Here is a 20,883-nt window from a genome sequence, read left to right on the forward strand (position 1 = left end):
TCAAAATGGCAATACTACCGAAAGCATTGTATAAATTCAATGCAATCCCTATAAGGATACCCACGACATTCTTCAAAGAAATGGAGCAAACACTCCTGAAATTTATATGGAACAATAAGCTCCCACGAATAGCTAAAGCAATTCTTGGGAAAAAGAAAATGGGAGGAATCAACCTCCCGAACTTCAAACTGTACTACAAAGCAGTAATAATTAAAACAGCATGGTACTAGAACAAAGGCAGAACTGCAGACCAATGGAACAGGGTTGAATACATTGACATCTCCCCTCAATCATATGATCATCTAATCTTTGATAAAGGTGCAAGTAATGTGAAGTGGAGTAAGGAAAGCCTCTTTAACAAATTGTGCTGGCATCACTGGACGGCTACATGCAAAAAAATGGGCTCAGAACTCTGCCTAACACCGTGTACAAAAGTAAGATCAAAATGGATTAAAGACCTCAACATCAGACCAGAAACCATAAGGTACATTGAAGACAAAGTTGGCAAAACCCTCCATGACATTGAAGCTAATGGTATCTTCAAAGATGCCATGCCACTGGCCGAGCAAGTGAAAACAGAGATAGATAAATGGGACTATCTTAAACTAAGAAGCTTCTGCACCTCCAAAGAAACAGTGACCAAAATACAAAGACAGTCTACAGAATGGGAAAGGATATTCGCCGAATACACATCTGACACAAGGGGTTGATATCCAGGATATACAAAATACTGGTTAAACTTCACAAGAAGAAAACATCCAACCCCATCCAAAAATGGGGCAATGAAATGAACAGAAACTTTCTCAAAGAAGAAATCCGAATGGCAAAAAAGCACATGAGAAAATGCTCTACATCATTAATCATCAGGGAGATGCAGATCAAAACCACAATGAGATACCATCTCACACCTCAGAGACTGGCCCACATTCAAAAGAACAAAAGCAACCGATGCTGGCGCGGATGTGGCGAGAAAGGGACACTCCTTCACTGTTGGTGGGAATGTCGACTGGTTCAGCCCTTCTGGAAAACAGTATGGACGATTCTCAAAAAATTAGAAATTGAGCTCCCATTTGACCCAGCAATACCACTCCTGGGAATATACCCCAGAGAGGCAAAAAATGTATAGTCGAAGTGACATCTGCACTTGTTTGTTCATTGCAGCACTCTTTACAATAGCCAGAAACTGGAAGAAACCTGAATGCCCAAGAACAGATGACTGGTTAAAGAAACTTTGGTACATCTACACAATGGAGTACTATGTAGCTCTTAGAAAAGATGAAGTCATGAAATTTACATACAAGTGGTACAACATGGAAAGTGTCATGCTAAGCGAAATGAGTCAGAAAGAGAGGGATAGACATAGAAAGATTGCATTCATCTGGGGGATATAAAGTAACAAAATATGAGATTAATACCCAAGAATAGCTGAGATCAGCACCAGGAGGATTACTCCATAGCTTAGTGGCCAGTTGGGCATTCTAGAGGAAAGGGCAGCTCAGATAGAGAAGGGAAAACCAAATAAAGGGTGTTTGGAGGACCCTCACAGGAGGGAGGGGAGATGCATGTCGAAAGTGGACTATGGGCTGAACATGTTTGCCACTCCATGCCTCTTTTGCAGACCACAACACCTAAAAGGAGAGAGAGAACACAGGGGATTGCCCTGCCACAGAGGCAAGGGGGGATGAGGGGATGGGGGTGGGGGGGATATTATCCATGGTGGTGGAAAATGGGCACTGGTGGAGGGATGGGTATCTGATCATTGTATAATCAAACCCAAGCACAAAAAATTGTAAATCTACAACTGAACCTCATGGTGTTTCACTAATAAAAAAAAAATAAATAAATAACTCAATGAAATAAACACCTCACCACTGCCACACTCATGGTCGCTTTCCACACGCGTGGATCGAGTCTCATTCACGAATGAACCTTTTCCTGACTGTGTGGCAAATGCGGCCACGCAACATTTTATAGGACACACCCTACCCATACTCCAAGAGTACCGCACCATATTTGATGGGATTCAAATTAGGAGGCAAACAACCTTAGAAGGAAATATTACATTATTTCAGTTTTGCTTTGGGGAAGTGATTGGGATTTGGGATAGAAACACCCAAAATATTGTTGTGGGAAGAGGTGGTGTAATGGAAGGTGTAATGGTGGTGGGATTGGTGTTTGAATATTAAATGCAATAAAATATTGTGAAGTACTTTATATAATTAAAAATTTTTAAAAAATAAATTCAAATTGCTTAAATGCACATAAAAAGTGCTCTACATCACTAATCGTCAGGGACGTGCAAATCAAAACAACATGGAGGTATAATCTTACACCACAGAAACTGGCACACATCAATAAGAACAAGAACAACCAGTGCTGGTGCAGATGTGGGGAGAAAGGGACTCTCATTCATTGTTGGCGGAAATGCCGAATGGTACAGCCTTTTTTGGAAAACAATACAGAAATTCCTCCAAAAACTAGAAATTGAGTCCATATGATCCAGCAATACCACTTCTGGGAATATATCCTGTAGATGCAAAAAAAAGGAAAAAACACTAGAAAAAAACACTTCTATGTTTATTGCAGCACTTTTCACAATAGAATCTGGGAAACCAAGTGCCTGAGAACAGATGACTGGTTAAAGAAATCTGGTACATCTACACAATGGAATACTATGCAGCTGTCAGAAGAGATGAAATCATGAAATTTGCATTTAAGTGGATGGACATGGAGAGTATCATGCTAAGCGAAATGAGTAAGAAAGAGAGGGACAGACAGAATGACTGCACTCATTTGTGGAATATAAAGTAGCATAATACGAGACTAACACTTAAGAACAATAGAGATTGGGCCAGGAGGATCATGCCATGGTTGGGAAAGGAGCCACATGATAGGGGAAAAGACAGATGGGATGGAGGAGGAGTCACTAAGTAAACGATAATTGGAGGGATCACAAGGGATGGGAGATATGTGCTGAAAGTAGATCAAGGACCAAACATGATGACCTCTTAGTATCTGTAGTGCAAATCATAGCACCCAAAATTATAGAGAGAGTAAGAAGGATTGTACCTACTACAGAGGCAGGTAGTGAGATTGGGTGGGGGTGTCAGGAGGGACACTGGGAACAATGGTGGTGGAAAATGTGCTCTGGTAGAGGGATGGATGCTCAAGCATTGTGTGACTGAAACGTAATCATGCCAATTTGTAAATGCATCTCAGTGAGCCATTAAAACTTATTTTTTAAAAAGATTAGGAATAACTAGCGCTGATGGGCATGAGGTAAGAAAGGAAACTTCATTCACTGTTAGTGAAAATACCATCTGGTTCAGCCTTTCTGGGTCGCAGTGTGGAGATTTTCCCCAAAAAGTAGGAACATAACTCTCATCTGAACTAGCAATTCTACTTCTCAGTATCTTTACCCAAAATATAAAACATTCCTTGGAAAGGTATATGCACGACAACTTTCATTTCAATACTTAGTACAACTGTCAGGACCAGGCAACAAGCAAACTGTCCAACAATCAATCAGTGGATAAAAAAGTTGGTATGTATACACAGTGGTCTACTATGGCTGTAAGAAAAAAAATAAAATTGTAATGTTTGCTGAAATATGGATAGATTTGTAGAATAGATCATACTAAGTGAAGTGAGTCAGAGAAAAAATAAAATGCTGGATGATTTCTGTTTATATGGTTTATATGCTGAGAAATAAATAGCACTGAATAATAACAAACCCTTGACACTGAAATCCAACACCAAATAGCGGGAATGGAGCAAAATGAAGACCATCGTAGAAGTTACATAAGGACAGTGGTGAAGGGTCATCAGCACTTTGGTAGTGGTTGGGTGTAGAAACTTTATATTAACACAATAATTTTAATTCAATTTTAGCTATCTAAACTATTATAAATTAAAATAATAATAAAAATTAAGAATTAGGTAAAATGTCTAAGTATTAGACTACAAACCTAAAGACAAAGGTAAAATTTTCCTTTAGCAGAGCCCTTTGGTGAATAAACATGATGACTGAAAATTTGAATAAGTAGCTATAATTCTGCTGACATTTCTCCCCATTTAATGGTAGCAAAAAAAGATTAGAGCTACTTAACTAGTACATGTAGCTGTTAATATGTCATTGGGTAGGGGCTGGAGTGACAGCACAGCAGATAGGGTGTTTGTCTTGCACGTGGCTGGCCCGGGTTGAATTCCAGTGTCCCATATGGTCCCCCAAGCATCGCCAGGAATAATTCCTGAGTGCATGAGCCAGGAGTAACCCCTATGCATCGCCAGGTGTGACCCAAAAAGAAAAAAAATGTCATTGGGTAGGTAAAGGTAAAGGTAAAGGCCCTCCCATTGATCGTCGATTTGCTCGAGCGGGCCCAGTAACGTCTCCATTGGAGACTTTGTTGTTACTGTGTCTGGCGTATCGAATACTCTCGGTAGCTTGCCGGGCTCTCCGAGAGGGGCGGAGGAATCGAACTCGGGTCGGCCATGTTGGCCGCTTGTAAGGCGAACGCCCTACCCGCTGTGCTATCGCTCCCTACAATATAGTAATTACTTAGGTTAAGTAAAAGTGTATGATATGCTCTCATTTGTATGGCACAGTTTCTTGAAATTCCTGATTTCTTATATTAAGTGATACTTTTTTAAGAACTATGTTCTTGATCTTTGTTAGCCTAAGTTCCTCATTTAATACTGACATTATGGTGATAGTGAGATTTGTTGACATCATAATTAATGGTAACATGTTGTTAATTATGTTTTAAATTATTTTTTATTGATGAAAACATGATTAATAAGGCTAAGTAATCTAGCTACTTAGAGCAATGCATGTTGTGTAATGCAACAATTGCTGCTGGGTGCTGATAAAAATCTCAGTTTTATTAGTTCTTGAATAAGTTTCATTTGTCGAAGAATCGAAAGGAGAAGAATGCCTCCAAGTGATATAATCATAAAAGCTACATTTCTGGTATAAGAGCAATATTATTGTGATAGACAAATTTTAGATGACTATTATGAATTATATTGACTATTAACTAGTCATAGACTATCATGACTATGAAAAATTAATAATCTTGGTGTTTATTGATGGATTATAAATTTACATAATTAACCCTAATCTTGTGTGATTATGCACATACAATGACATAAAATACTCTTGATAATGTAAATCTATTTTTTATTTGAACTAATATCAAATAGATCCCAATGGCACATACAATTTATTTATATACAACTTTTCCTGATATTTATACCTTTATCATAAATTATATCTGGTACATTGTAAACTAAATTACATGAGTTTATCATTAGTTTTGTGCATATCTTCTAAATCTTGCATGGATAAAATATGAAGTTAAAATCAATAATATGATAATGAGAATTCATTTATTTGTCCATAAATTTGGCTGAACTCGAGTCCTCTATTTCATTATCTTTTGAATTGTGTGTCATTATTTTTAACTTACATCATTCTCCGATGCATTTCTTATTTATTTCATTTGGTTGGGGGGTATAACTGGCAGTACTCAGCGTTTACTCCTAACTCTGCCCTCAGGAATCACTGCTGGCAGTTTTGGGGGCCATTTGGGATGGCGGGGATTGAACCCAGGTTGGCTGCATGCATGGCTGCACCCTACCAGCTCTCTGGCCCCTATTTTGTTTTGGTTTTGAAACAGTATTGTTCCCTAGCTACAGCATGATGGTAGCTCCCAGTTTCCAGGGACCAAACCTAGGACTCAGCTGTATCTCTGCTCTGTCCCTTAAGCATTTGTAATGCCTAGTGCTCATCTATGTTGGTTATATGTAATGTCAATTTTTGCTTATATGGTAAATGTCTTGATGTCTCAATGTTTTATTTTTGAAGAAAGTTTTCTTGGGTATGACATTATATGTTGTTTTTCTTATATAAAAGCATTATTTCAATAGCACACAAAATTAAGTTATCCTAAACTTCTATCTTCCAAAAACTTCTTCACATTGTTTATTTTCATTGCTCTTATCATGTGCCGAATATAACTGATCTTCACACCTTATTTACTGTTATTTACAATCATCTGAGATAGCATCAGATTATCATGCAGTGACCTTTTTGTCATTTCATGCTCTACTAAATTTTCTATTTTAATTTTCTGCTTAATAAATAAAGCTATTGTTTATCATTTACTTTATTTTTATTCTGATTTATATCTTTAAAAGCATTCTCTACAATTGCTGTTTGAGTTGAATTTCCTAAATTTGGATTTCAATTTTATTTAACATGTTTCTAGAAAGAATGCATCAATGGGGGTATGGTGCCACCAGCAGGTCAACCTGTACCTGTGGGGTGAGTGCATCAGCAGCCTGATGCTGCCTTCAGACTTCCAGGTACCTCAAAATTTCAGCTGTGCCTTTGGGCAGACCCCAACAACTTGAGGCCAAGTTTACAAAGAAATTAAATGGCCAAAACTTAGGTATGTGGGAGCTACTCCCACAAACCACCTCTGGCTCAGCAATACAAACTAATTTATTGGCCTTATTTCAGAGACACATCAATCTCGAGCCACAGGGCCAGTGGCATGGTGCAATGTGGCAAGCTGGCACACCATGCAGGGCATATGCCATAGTTTACTTCTTTGAAAAAGATGGAAACAAGGACCTTGATCTATAGACACAAAGGTAAAGGTAAAGGTAAAGGTAAAGGTAAAGGCCCTCCTGTTGATCATCGATTTGATCGAGCGGGCCCAGTAACGTCTCCATTGGAGACTTTGTTGTTACTGTGTTTGGCATATCGAATACTCTCGGTAGCTTGCCGGGCTCTCCGAGAGGGGATAGACACAAAAGAATCTTCAAACTGAGCAGCTCGCTGCAGAGATGCCTCCGAACTTTAAGCCAGGCAGATTTCACCAGGGTGCCTCAAATGGGGGCAGGCATCATCCCTCTGCCTGTCCCCTAAAAACCCCAGTGGCCGCCAATTTCCAGAACCCAGTGACAAGTGCAGCTTCCAGAACCCAGCGACAAGTGTAGGCTGTCTTCACTGGGGCACCTTGGAGGGGAGTGGATTGAGTTTCCCTCCCCGCCCCAAGCAGAACCCCAGCAGCCGGAAAACCTCCAGAACCCAACCACCGCCATGGCCAAGGTCACTCTCCACACTCTAGGATGAGCCTCACCCAAGAAAGGACGAGCCCCACCCAAGAGAGAATGAACCTCACCCAAGAGCCAACTGGCAGGAAAACCCAGGTAAGCAGAAACCCATGACTGAGATCTCCAAGCCTGCTTGGACAGGGACTGAGACTCTTCCCCCAGGTCCCCAGTTTTCCAGAAACTTGGCAGCCACACCCACAAACTGCCCCTGGCACCATGTAGTCTCATCAACAGCCAAGACCCAGAGACTATAAACTAAAGCTCCCAGAAGAGAACGACACAGAATTTCCCGAACACTGTATTCTATCCATAACAAGCAATACAAATCAAATCATTTAGCATTGGGTGGTGAGACTGGTGTCAAAATATAGAATGTAACCAAAGTAGAGAGAAAGAGTGTGGTAGAAATTGTCTGCCACACAGGCAGGGGAAGGGTTGGAAAGGGTGGGGGGGGGCGAGAAATGCTGGGATTTTGGTGGTGGAAAATGTGCACTGGTGAAGGGATGGGTGTTTGATGATTATGACTGAAGCTCAAACATGAAAGCCTTGTAACTATCTCATGGTGAATCAATATAAAGGGGGGAAATAATAACAAAATAAGAAAATAAAATTAACATTCTGAAGTAAAAAAAGTAATGTGGAGTTCATGCCCAATTCAATCAGCTTAATCAATGGCTGAATAAATAGCAATGCTCATACATTAAAAAAAGAAAAGAATGCATCAATGACTAAATGTGGAATCAATGAATAATTTTGCTAGTAGTCTTCATTTATGTGAACAAGAGAAAGTATAAATATATTTCATTTTCAAAAGTAATGCAGTTAATCACATTATTAAGTATTCAGAAATCAGAAGATATTTGTTTCAACAGTGTTAACATTTCTATTTTGTTATCAAACACTGAATTTTGTTGTAAAAGTTTAGTTGTTTACCAGATTTATGAATGCTTCCGTCATCAATACTTCCACCTGGTGAATCAATTTGGAATTCACAATCTGGAGGTCTATAGCCAGGAAAGCAATGACAATTACCTAAATTATTGCATATCTGAAACATAAAATATGTAATTACAATAAGCCATGCTGTCTTTATTTCTTACAAAAAACTCAAAATAATGCAATCACGTTTTCCCTTATGATTATTAAGACTAGGGGACTGGCGAGAGACCCAGATTCCATTCGCAGAACCTTAAATAGTTTCTTAAAAACTGCTAGTAGTGATCTGTGAGAGCAGAGCCAAGAGAAAACCCAGAGCACTACAGGGTGTGAACCCTCCAAAACACAAAATATTGAAATAATTTACAAAGCCCTTCCCTATGGGATATAATGATAAATGTATCATTTGTTTTTCAAGATATGTATATGATTCCATTTATATATATATAAACTTCTCTTCATAGCCAAAATTATAGATATAAAGAGTAAATGATTAGTTTTCAAGTTTTAAAAATAATCAGAAAAATAGATGGATGTTTTCTTATTGTGGCAGCAACATAAACAAGTGTTAATCACCTGGATATATGCATATATATATATGCTTATATATATGCTTAATCACCTGGATATATGCTCTCCAGTACCACCAGGGGTCTTCTGGGTCCCCCCCCCCAGACATTATTATCACTGTATCACTATCATCCTGTTGGTCATCGATTGCCTTGAGCAGGCCCCACTAACATCTCCTTTGTCCTAGCCCTGAGATTTGAAAAAGTGCCACATTCGAGGTGCTTTCAGGGTCAAGAGAATGAGGCCCATCATTGTTACTCATTTTTGGCATATTGAATACTCCACAGGGAGTTTGCCAGACTCTGCTGTGTGGGCAGGATACTTTTGGTAGCCTGCCAGGTTCTCCAGAGTAAGAACTAGAATTTTTTTAAAATTTGCTAATATAAACAATAATATGATTGGTAATCTTTCCTGAGTTTTCTATACATGTGCATACTTTTAGGTTCCATACATATGGTGATAAACTTGACAATATATTGTTCACCAAAGGGATTTTAAACATTTAGAATTCCACCAGGGGCATCCAGAAGAGATGGTTATCTCCATGTTCTTGTACACTTTATTCTGATATTGTTTTAAATACAGCCATCCTTCTGAATTCTCTATAACACTGCATAATTATTTTTATTTTTATCTTAAGTATGATCTGTATGTAAATTTGACAGTTCTCCTTTCTTTGTTATAAACTGTGCGGGTATGGCTTTACCTGTGTGTGTGTGTGTGTGTGTGTGTGTGTGTGTGTGTGTGTGTGTACACGCACACATGGGTGATCTTCACCTTTTATATACAAATGAGTGAGTTCTCTGTCTGATTTATACACTACACATTTGGTTTGTGATACAATTTTTTCTTTTGTTAATTGTTCAAAAATTAGTCTTTTATGATTTGACTTTACGATTTCCTGGAGTTATTATTTTATGCAGCAATATCAAAGATTTATTTTATTAAATTTGTAATATTTAAGAAGATGGTAATCTGGATTGATAATTATCCAGCTAAGATGCCTCCTTTATTTCGCGGTAGTTTTCCCACATTACGGTGGACGTTTATGAATTCTCAAGTTTGCTCTACTAAATTACTTTCATTTTCCAACAAATTCAACATTGATTCAACTTTTGCAGCCTTCTATAGAACATTTAATATCCTTTTAATAAACGCTGGAAGCTTACCTCACGTTTGAATGTACAACATGGTCCAGAGCCACATTTCACTGAACCTTTCGGTTTACATGTATTAAATAATCACAACACATTTTAAATTGACACTCCACTGCCACAGTGACATTATTAAGACTATAGAATATTAGGATTAATTTAGAAAATGTGTTGAAAATTTTGGTAATAAATTTTATAAAATATTTAATAGAAAATTACATACATGACAATGTCTGACATATTTTGTCTATATTTATTTTGATACTTAATTTTTCACAATTCCATTTCAATTACTTGAACTTGAGCAATCAAACTCACATAAGAAAATGAAGGGTTGGGTTTATTTATAATGTTTCAAATATTTATCTTTGAATCTTTGAAGCAATCACTTGTTTGTTTTCTATCCATGTACTTTAATTTTATACAAAATATTTTGATAAGGGGCTAAAGGGATGATACAGTGGAAAGAAGTTGACCTTGCATGCGGTTGACCTGGTTTAGATCCCGGGAACTCCATATGTTCCCCTGAGCCCTGTCATAAGTGATCCATGAGTGCAGAGCCAAGAATAAGTTTTGTTTGTTTTTTCCTTTTTGGGTCACATCTGGCTATGCACAGGGGTTACTCCTAGCTCTACACTCAGGAATTACTCCTGGTGGTGCTCAGGGGACCATATGGGATGCTGGGAATCAAACCCCAGTCGGCCACATGCAAGGCAAACACCCTACCCGCTGTGCTATCGCTCCAGCCCCAGCCAAAAATAAGCTTTGAATTTGATCTCTGGACCCTTGACCTTGACCACAGCTTGGGAGGTGTCTCAAAAATGGAAATGAAATTGTTTAAAAAGACATAAAATGCAAATAGTTGATCAATAGTGTATAGTATTGAAAAGGAGCTGAGAAGATGAATTTAATGTGATTATATATGCTTTTGGGTCACACCAGTATCCATTGGTGTGCAGGGCTTATTCTTGGCTCAACTATCAATAAAAATAGCAGTAGGGCATTTGCCTTGCATGCAGTCAACATGGCCGACCCGAGTTCAATTCCTCCGCCCCTCTTGGAGAGCCTGGCAAGCTACCGAGAGTATCCCACCCGCGCGGCAGATCCTGGCAAGCTACCTGTGATGTATTTGATATGCCAACCACAGTAACAACAAGTCTCCAATGGAGACGTTACTGGGCCCACTCGAGCAAATCGATGAACAACGGGAGGGCCTTTACCTTTACCTTACCTTAAATTAATTTTAAGGGCTGGAGCGGTAGAACAACGGGTAGGGCATTTGCCTTGCACGCAGCCAACATGGCCAACCCAAGTTTGATTCCTCTGACCTTTTCGGAGAGCCCGGCAAACTACCGAGAGTATCTCTCCTGCACGGCAAAGCTTGGCAAACTACCTGTGACGTATTTGATATGCCAAACACAGTAACAATTGTCACAAAGGAGGAAGTATTGGGCCCGCTTGAGAAAATCAATGAAGAACGGGAGGACAGTGACAGTGACAGTGAATTAATTTTAAAAAATTGATAAAAAATATTGGTAATTCATCATATATAAACTTTTATATTTTACCTAAAACATAGGTTTAATGTAGAAATAGATCATTGAGACAAAATAAAAAGAACAAAAATTTATGTCAACAATTGCTACTGCAGGAAATAAAACAAAAGATCACAATTATATAGTTGGCTCTTTGTTAATAGTCTAAAGAAAATGAAAGAAAAATCTACTGGAATCTTTAACTTTTATTAATTTAAAATTTATATAACTAAATCTTAGAGCATTAATATAGTGTGAATTATATCATAAATAGATTTTTTTCTTTTGGGGTCACACCTGGCAATGTTCAGGGCTTACTCTTGGCTCTGCGCTCAGGAATTACTCCTGGTTGTGACCAAGGAACTGTATGGAATGCCAGGGATCCAGCCTGAATTGGCCACATGCAAGGCAAATAAATACCGTACCAGCAAAAACTGAGCCCATAAATTACTTTTTAAAGGAAAATTAGGGTTCAAATGGACAAATTTTAAGAAATTTTGTGTGAGGCTAGATTAAAACAGATACACATTTAAGAAGAAAGTGTTAAGGATACTTTTTCAATTTTAAATATTGTAAGAATAACCAGAAAATTCTCTTACATGTCAACATGGCATAGAAATATTCTTTGGGAGGTGGGGACTCTGAGGCAGTACTCAAGAGTTACCGGAGTCACTCCCTACATGGTCAGATCATCAGATCAGTGTTTAAAGCTAGGGTCTCAGACTATAGTGCTGCACAGGCCCTGCGGCGCTGGGGACCAGAAAGTCTGCCCCAGAAGTGCTGGGACCCTCATGTCACACCCAGTGAAGTTTAGGGACCTCCAGGAAGTAATATTATGCCATAAAAGGATTTCAGTCATCTCCTGGACTATCTCCTTAACTATTTGCCTGAGATGTTTTTCTTATTATTGCGTATAAATGACATGTAATGTAGAATTATAAATAAAACTTACTCCATTCCCTTTGCATTTTGTGGTAGCATTACAGCTTGATGTCATCATTAACTTTGTTTCTTCACAAGTTCTATTTAAACAATACTGAAATAAAACAAAGATGGTACAGTTTTTCAAATCTGACATATCAGAAAATAATTTTTCTAATTTTTATTTTCTTTAAAATATTAAAATAATTATTGGAAATATTCAAAAATTTGACATATTATGAGAAAATAATTTTTCTTTCCATTATTAACTTAAACACCGTGATTTTAGTACCATTCATAAAACAGTTTCATACACACAGTGCTCGACTTCACACATGACACCAGTGCCAAGAGCTCTCCACCAATGTGGAAAATGTTTATAATATAGTTCCTCAATTTCCATGAGGAGTGATTCCTGATTACATAGTGTGTAGTAAGCCCTGGAGCAATAGCAGAGCGGGTAGGGTGTTTGCCTTGCATGCAGCCAACCCTACCGAGCCAGGTTCAATTCCTCTGCCCCTCTCGGAGAGCCTGGCAAGCTACTGAGAGTATCTTGCCTGCATGGCAAAGCCTTGGAAGCTATCTGTGACGTATTCAATATCCTAAACACAGTAACAACAAGCATCACAATGGAAACATTACTGGGCCCGCTTGAGCAAATCGATGAACAACAGGAGGACAGTGACAGTGATAGTAACAATAGTAAGCCCTGAACGCCACCAGCTGTGGAACAAAAAGCAAAGAAAGAGAAAGAGAGAAAGAGAGACAGAGAGAGAGAGAGAGAGAGAGAGAGAGAGAGAGAGAGGAGAGAAATGTTAAAATCATATGTTCATGTAATGGATGGAAGGTAAAGCTTTTGCTAAGATTCAACATCTGGGGCTGGAGCGATAGTACAGCGGGTAGGGTGTTTGCCTTGCATGCAGCCAACCCAGGTTCGATTCCCAGCATCCCATGTGGTTCCCTGAGCACCGCCATAAGTAATTACTGAGTGCAGAGCCCAGAGAGCCTTGCTGGGTTTGACCCAAAAGAAAAAAAAAAGATTCAACATTCATTTGTGATTTTATTTTTTAATTTTTTTAAGTTTCATCTTCCTTTATTATTTTATTATTATTTTGCTTTTTGAGTCACACACAGCGATGCTCAGGGGTTATTCCTGGCTTTGCACTCAGGAATTACTCCTGGCGGTACTTGGGGAACCATATGGGATGCCGGGGATTGAACCTGGGTCGGCCGGGTGCAAGGCAAACGCCCTACCCACTGTACTATCACTCTGGCTCCCCATTTGTGATTTTAAAACATTATCAAAAAATAGAGATAGAAGACATATGCCTTAAGATAATACTGGCCTGGGTCAGTGCTAGTGCAGGGGATTGTATATCACCAACCCATTTTGGTGGGTTGGTGTAAATTTTATTCATATGGCTCCCAATCACTCCAGGAGTCATCTCTGATCACTTCACTATGAATTCCACTGAATCACAGTCAGGTATGGTCTAACCCACCTTCACAAAAGACAATAATGGGCATTTATAGTGAACCCATAGCCATGCTCTGAAAGCCATCCTTCTGAGATTACACACAACAAAGATGTCTACTTTCTCTATTTTATTCAGTATACCTGAAAATTGTCATCATTTTTCATTCTTTTAAATTTTTTTGGAGCAAGTAATTGAAATAAATTTATTATATGCCTACAAAAGGGGCAGACTGAGCATGGAAAGAAACCTTTGAACATCGGTGAGGGAGCAGAACACTGATAGTCAAACACTGTGTGCCTGAAACAACTCTATTATGAACAACTTTGTAAATCACAGTATCTTAATACAAAATTTAAAAACAAATATTCTATGTTTGCTGATTGAAGGATTAATATCATTAACACATAAATACAACCTAAAATAATCTATAAAACCAATGCAGTACTTGGGGGGAGGATGCAGTACTGAGAAAACTGGATATTCATACACAAAAGAATGAAAATATATTTTTATGCAAAATATCAACTTAAAACACAATAAAAACATAAAACTATAATAAATGTGAGAAAATGTTAATAATATAAATTTGGAAGAGATTTTAGCTATAATACCAACATTACAGGCCACTGTAAAAAAAAAGTAAAAATAGTACCAAATCAAAATTAAAAATATTTGTGTCAAAGGACAATATCAAGGCAACACACAGAACGACAGAAAATTACATATTTGTCAAGTGATACTTTCAATGTATGCAGAGTTTCCATTTTAGAGGATGAAATTTTTCCATAAAGAGAATTATAGTGAATATACAACTATGTATATGTTGCATTGTAGCACTGTCCTCCCATTGTTCATCTATTTGTTCAAGTGGGCACCAGTAACATCTCCATTGTGAGACTTGTTATGTATTTGGCATATGGAATACATCATGGGTAGCTTGCCAGGCTTTGCCGTGTGGACTGGATATTCTCAGTATCTTTCCAGGCTCTCCAAGAGGGATGGAGGAATTGAACCTGGGTCTGCCATGTACAAGGAAAACTCCCTACCTGATGTGCTATTGCTCCAGCCCATATAAATGTACTTCTACTAAATAGTATACCTATAAGCTTCATGCTACATGTATCTTACCACATTATAATGATGGATAACTGAATATTAAGGCATGATATGAATATATATAGCTATATTATGTACATTTACTACTTTGCATTCACAAGAAATGATGAAATTATGTAATTGTCTGCAATGTGAATGTAACTAGAAGATATAAATGGAGTCAGAAAACAAATACCAAGCATTCTCTCTTATGTGTGGTATATAAAACTATAAAACCCTGCTCCCAGAAGAGAACAGCACAGAGTCTCCTGCCTCCGTGCCTGGCTGTCCTTACCAGGGACCCTTGGAGAAGGGTGGGTTGAGTTTCCTTCCCCACCCCGAGCAGAGCCCTGGCAGCTGAAGACTGCCAGTTCCAGCCACAACTATGCTTAAGACCACTCTCCACATGTTTGGACTAGCCTTACACATGAAGGAACCGGCTGAGGAACCCAGGTGAGTGGGACCTGGGGCACAGATCTCCAAGCCTGTTCGGATTGGGACTGGGGCCTCCTCCACCCAGATCCCCATATTCTAGTATATAGGCATTATACCCACCAACTGCCCCTGGCACTGTGTAATCCCATCAACAGCCAAGACCCAGAGACTATAAAACCCTGCTTCCAGAAGCGCACAACCACGAATGTGACATCTTATCATCTAGTTCTTACTCTGGAGAACCTGGCAGGCTACCAAAAGAATCCTACCCCCACAGCAGAGTCTGGCAAACTCCCCGTAGCGTATTCAATATGCCAAAAACTAGTAACAATGATGGGTCTCATTCTCCTGACCCTGAAAGAGCCTCGAATGTGGCACTTTTAAAATCTCAGAACTAGGATGAAGGAGACGTTACTTGAGGCAATTGACAAACAACAGGATCATCGTGATTGTGATTGTGATCGTGTGGTATATAAAAAAAACACAACAGATCTCATCCAGGTACCTGCCCAGTGGCAGGGCTCCTTCCTGGAGCTAGAACAACTGGTTTTCATCCTTGATCTTCGGGGGATGGGAATTGAGGCACACCACACACAGCCAAAGCTGAACCATTCCAGGCACCCTCTGCTCATCTCATAATGGTACCCACCCGGTGACAGGGCTCCTTCCTGGAGCCGTAGCCACCAACGCGGCTGCGAGTTATTCTTCCCCTCCATATCCCATAGAAACCATAAGTTACCCTTTAAGTTAGCTTAACCACCAGAAACACATTAGCCAATAATTCATTAAGCCCACCTCAATTAATACTGCATGATTAGCAGAATAATAATAGTGAGTGTGAAGGGATAAACCACACAGGTCACAATGGTAAAGCAACACAGAAGCCCTCCGAGCTTACTTATTGGAGAGGCCAGCCCTGAAGAACCCAACAGTAATGAAGTGCTAGACAACATCTCTGACAAGGAATTTAGAAGGGAGCTACTGAAGATGCTTAGGGAGCTAAAAGAAATAATGAAAAACAATGCAAATAAAATACAAGAGGATTTGAAGGTAGAAGTGTAGAAAATGCAAAGAAAATTACAAACAGAAATGTCAGACCTGAAAAACCTGGTAGATGAATTGGAAAACTCAGTGGAAGGTGTCAGCAGCAGAGTAACAGCTACTGAGGACAGAATCAGTGAGCTCGAAGATGAAGTCCAGAGACTTTCCCGAAAAGAGACTCAGTTCAGGAACAGATGTCAAGATAAGACCATGATAAGCCAAGAGGAGTAACATAAGAATTATTGGAGTCCCAGAGGGACAGGAAGAAAACCCTGATGAAGAAGAAATTGTCAAAGACATCATTGCTACCACGTTCCCAGAGCTGAAGAAAACATGCAACCACATTCAAGAGGCCCGAAGGGTACCAACTAGAAGAAATTGGAATAAAAAATACCCTAAGACACATCCTGACCAAAATGACCAAAACCTTAGATAGGGACAAAATTCTGAAAGCAGCAAGATCACACTGCCCTCCCATTGTTCATCAGTTTACTCGAGCAGGCCCAGTAAGATCTCCATTTTGAGACTTGTTACTGTGTTTGGAGTGTTAAATATGTCACGGGTACCTTGCCAGGCTTTGCCGTGCAGGCAAGATATTCTTGGTAGCTTGCCGGGCTCTCCGAGAGGGGCAGAGGAATCAAACTTGGATTGGCCATGTTGACTGTGTGCAAGGCAAATGCCCTACCCACTTTGCTATCATTCTAACCCCAGCAAGATCAAAGAAAGAAATTTCCTATGAAGGAGCATCCTTAAGATTCACAGTCGATTTGTCTGATGAAACCCTCACAGCCCGAAAACAGTAGTGGGATATAGTGAAAAAACTCAATGAGGGAGCGATAGCAAAGAGGGTAGGGCATTTGCCTTGCACGCAGACGATCCGGGTTCAATTCTCAGCATCCCATATTGTCCCCTGAGCACCGCCAGGAGCAATTCCTGAGTGCATGATCCAGGAGTAACCCCTGTGCATTGCTGGGTGTGACCCAAAAAGCAAAAAAAAAAAAAAATGAAATAAATTACTCACCAAAAATACTTTACCCAGCTAGACTCTTATTCATGAAAGAAGGAACAACACACAGTTTCACAGACAAACAGCAGCTCAGGAACTTCATAGACTCGAAATCATTGTTATGAGACTGCTTTAAGGCTAGACAGGCCCCTCAAATACACCAAATTCAGCAAAAAAAAAATGGGACAAAAAACACGTAACAATAATTTCTCTTAATGTCAACAGGCTAAACACACCAATTAAAAGACACAGAGTGGTAGGATGAATTAGAAAATTGAACCCAACATCCTGCTGCCTGCAAGAAACACATCTAAACAGTCAGAGCAAACGTAGGCTCAAAGTCAAAGGCTGTAAAACAATCCTCCAGGCAAACAACTCCCATAAAAAAGCTGGGGTAGACATCCTAGTATCAGACCACATTGACTTCAGACTGAATAAGGTTACAAGAGACAGTGAAGGTCATTTCTTATTGATCAAGGGATCTGTACAACAGGAAGTACTTACAATACGAAATGCATATGCACCTAATGAAGGACCAGCAAAGTACTTAAAACAATTACTCAGAGACTCAAAGAAAGACATTGATAGCAACAAAATACTAGTGGGAAAGTTCAAAACTGCTTCAACATAGATCAACTAGACTCAAGCTTAGCAAGGACATACTTCCTCTAAGGGAAGAAATGAAAGAAAGGAGCTTAACAGATATATTCAGGACACTTCATCCTCAAAAAGTTTAATACACATTCTTCTCAAGTGTGCATGGAACATTCTCCAAGACAGACTACATGCTGAGCCACAAAACATGTCCCTATAAAATTAAGAAGATAGAGATTGTATCAACAATCTTCTCAAACCACAATGTGCTGAATTAGAAGTAAATCACACACACAAAAAGAAAACTAAATCGAACACCTGGAAATTAAACAGCTCACTATTGGACAACAAGTGACTTAGAAAGGAAATCAAAGATGAAATCAAAAGATTCCTGTAAACAAACAAAAATGAGGACACGAGTTACAGAAACTTAAGGGACACAGCAAAAGCTATGTTAAGAGGAAAATTTATAGTTCTACAAGCATTCCTCAGAAAGGAGGAGTGAGCCCACATAAGTAACCTAACCTCACAGCTTAAGAGCTTGGAGAACGACCAACAAAAGGACCCCAATCCGAACAGGAGGAAGGAAACAATAAAACTCACAACAGAGATTAATGGAAACCCAAAAAAAACAATTCAAAAGATCAATGAAACCAAGAGCTAGTTCTTTGAGAAAATAAACAAGATCTATAAGCCTCTAGAAAGACTCACAAGAAAGGGAGAGGGAAAATCCTAGTAAACCGAATCAGAAATGAAAAGGGGGACGTTACAACAGAAGCTACAGAAATTCAAAGTATCTTCAGGGAGTACTTTGAGAAGCTTTATGCCACAAAACACAAAAACCTCGAGGAAATGAATAAATTCCTAGATTCCTATAGCCTCCCAAGGCTGAACCAAGAAAACCTGGAATACCTGAACAGACCTATCACCATCAAGGAAATTGAAACGGTAATAAAAATTCTCCCCAACCACAAAAGTTCTGGCCCAGATGGATTCACTAGCGAATTCTTCCAAATCTTTAAAGAGGACTTACTCCCAGTCCTCTTTAAGCTTTTCCTCAAAATTGAAGTATCAAAAACACTTCCTAAGAGTTTCTATGAAGCAAATATCACCCTGATACCAAAAGCAGACAGAAGTACCACAAAGAAAGAGAATTACAGGCCAATATCCCTGATGAACAGAAACGCAAAGATCCTCAACAAACTATTAGAAAATAGAATCCAACAACTCATCAAAAAGATCATATACCATGACCAAGTAGGATTCATCCCATACAAGGATGGTTTAACATTTGGAAATCAATCAATATAATCCTTCCTATCAACAAAAGAAAAAAACCATATGATCATATCAATAGATGGAGAGAAAGCATTTGACAAGGTCCAGCACCTGTTTATGATGAAAACCCAAAGCAAAATAGGCATTGAAGGAACTTTCTTCAATATAGTCAAATCCATCTACCACAAGCCCACTACAAGTATCATTCTCAATGGGGAAAAACTAAAAGCCTTCCCTCTAATATCGGGCACAAAACAAGGTTGCCCACTTTCACCACTCCTATTCAATATAGTACTGGAAGTCCTGGCTATTGCAATTAGGCAAGAGAAAGGTATCAAGGGCATACATATAGGAAAAGAAGGGGTCAAGCTACCACTATTTGCAGATGATATGATACTAAGAAACCCCTAAAGACTCTACAGAAAAGCTACTAGAAGCAATAGGTCGGTTTAGTAAAGTGGCAGGCTACAAAATCAACACCCAAAAGTCCATGGCTTTCTTATATACAAATAAAGAAAGAGAAGAAAGAAACATTAAAAAACAATCCCATTCACAATAGTACCTCAGAAAATCAAGTACCCCGGAATCATCTTAACCAACAAGGTGAAGGAACTGTACAAGGAAAATTACAAAACACTGCTTCAAGAAATAAAAGAAGATACTAGGAAATGTAGAAACATCCACTGCTCATGCATAGGGAGGATTAACATTATCAAAATGGAAATACTTCCCAAAGCACTATACAAATTCAATGCGGTCCCTATTAGGATACCCATGACATTTTTCAAAGAAATAAGTAAAACACTCCTGATATTCATATGGAACCATAAACCCCCACGAATAAGTAAAGCAATCCTTGGGAAAGAAAAGATGGGTGGCATCACCCTCCCCAATTTCAAACTGTAATACAAAGCAGTAGTAATTAAGACAGCATGGTACTGGGCTAGAAACAGACCTGCAGACCAATGGAACAGAGTTAAATATTATGCCACAGACCCCAAAATATATGACCACTTAATCTTTGACAAAGGAGCAAGAAATTTGAAGTGAAACAAGGAAAGCCTCTCCAACAAGTGGTGCAGGGAAAACTGGATAGCTACCAGCAAAAAAAAATAAAAGAACGTTACCTCTGTCTAATGCCAGGCACAAAACTCAGATCAAAGTGGATTAAAGACCTCAATATCAGTCATGAATCCATAAGGTACATAGAGAAAAATGTAGGCAGAACTTTCCATGACATTGAAGCTAAAAGCATCTTTAAGGATGAAACAGCACTGACCATGCAAATGAAAGCAAACATAAACAAATGGGACTAAATCAAACTCAGAAGGTTCTGCACTTCAAAAGAAACAGGGACCAAAGTAAAGAAAGAGCCCACAGAATGGGAAAGAATATTTACCCAATACCCATCTGATAAGTGATTAATATCCAGGATATACAAGACTCTAGTAGAACTGTACAAGAAAAAAAAACCTCCAACCCCACCAAAAATTGGGGAAAAGGAATGAACAGAAGTTTCCTCAAAAAAGAAATACAAATGTTCAAAAGGGACATGAAAAAATGTTCCACATCACTATCTGTCAGGGAGACGCAAATCAAAACAACACGGAGATATAATCTCACACCACAGAGACTGCACACATTCAAAAGAACAAAAGCAACCAGTGCTGGCATGGATGTGGGAAAAAAGGGATGTTCTTTCACTGTTGTTGGGAATG

General features: G+C 38.9%; 1 protein-coding gene across 1 annotated transcript in view; it reads right to left on the minus strand.

The window, feature by feature from the left end:
• Nucleotides 1-20,883, minus strand: part of LOC130026003 (disintegrin and metalloproteinase domain-containing protein 18-like) — a 124,076-nt gene that overhangs the window by 11,773 nt on the left and 91,420 nt on the right. Inside the window, 2 exon segments of the mRNA XM_056116660.1 lie at nt 8,025-8,170; nt 12,270-12,353. Coding sequence (XP_055972635.1) covers nt 8,025-8,170; nt 12,270-12,353 — 230 coding nt within the window.

Source organism: Sorex fumeus, unplaced genomic scaffold (assembly GCF_029834395.1).
Source record: "Sorex fumeus unplaced genomic scaffold, SorFum_2.1 ptg000033l, whole genome shotgun sequence".
Taxonomy (NCBI): domain Eukaryota; kingdom Metazoa; phylum Chordata; class Mammalia; order Eulipotyphla; family Soricidae; genus Sorex; species Sorex fumeus.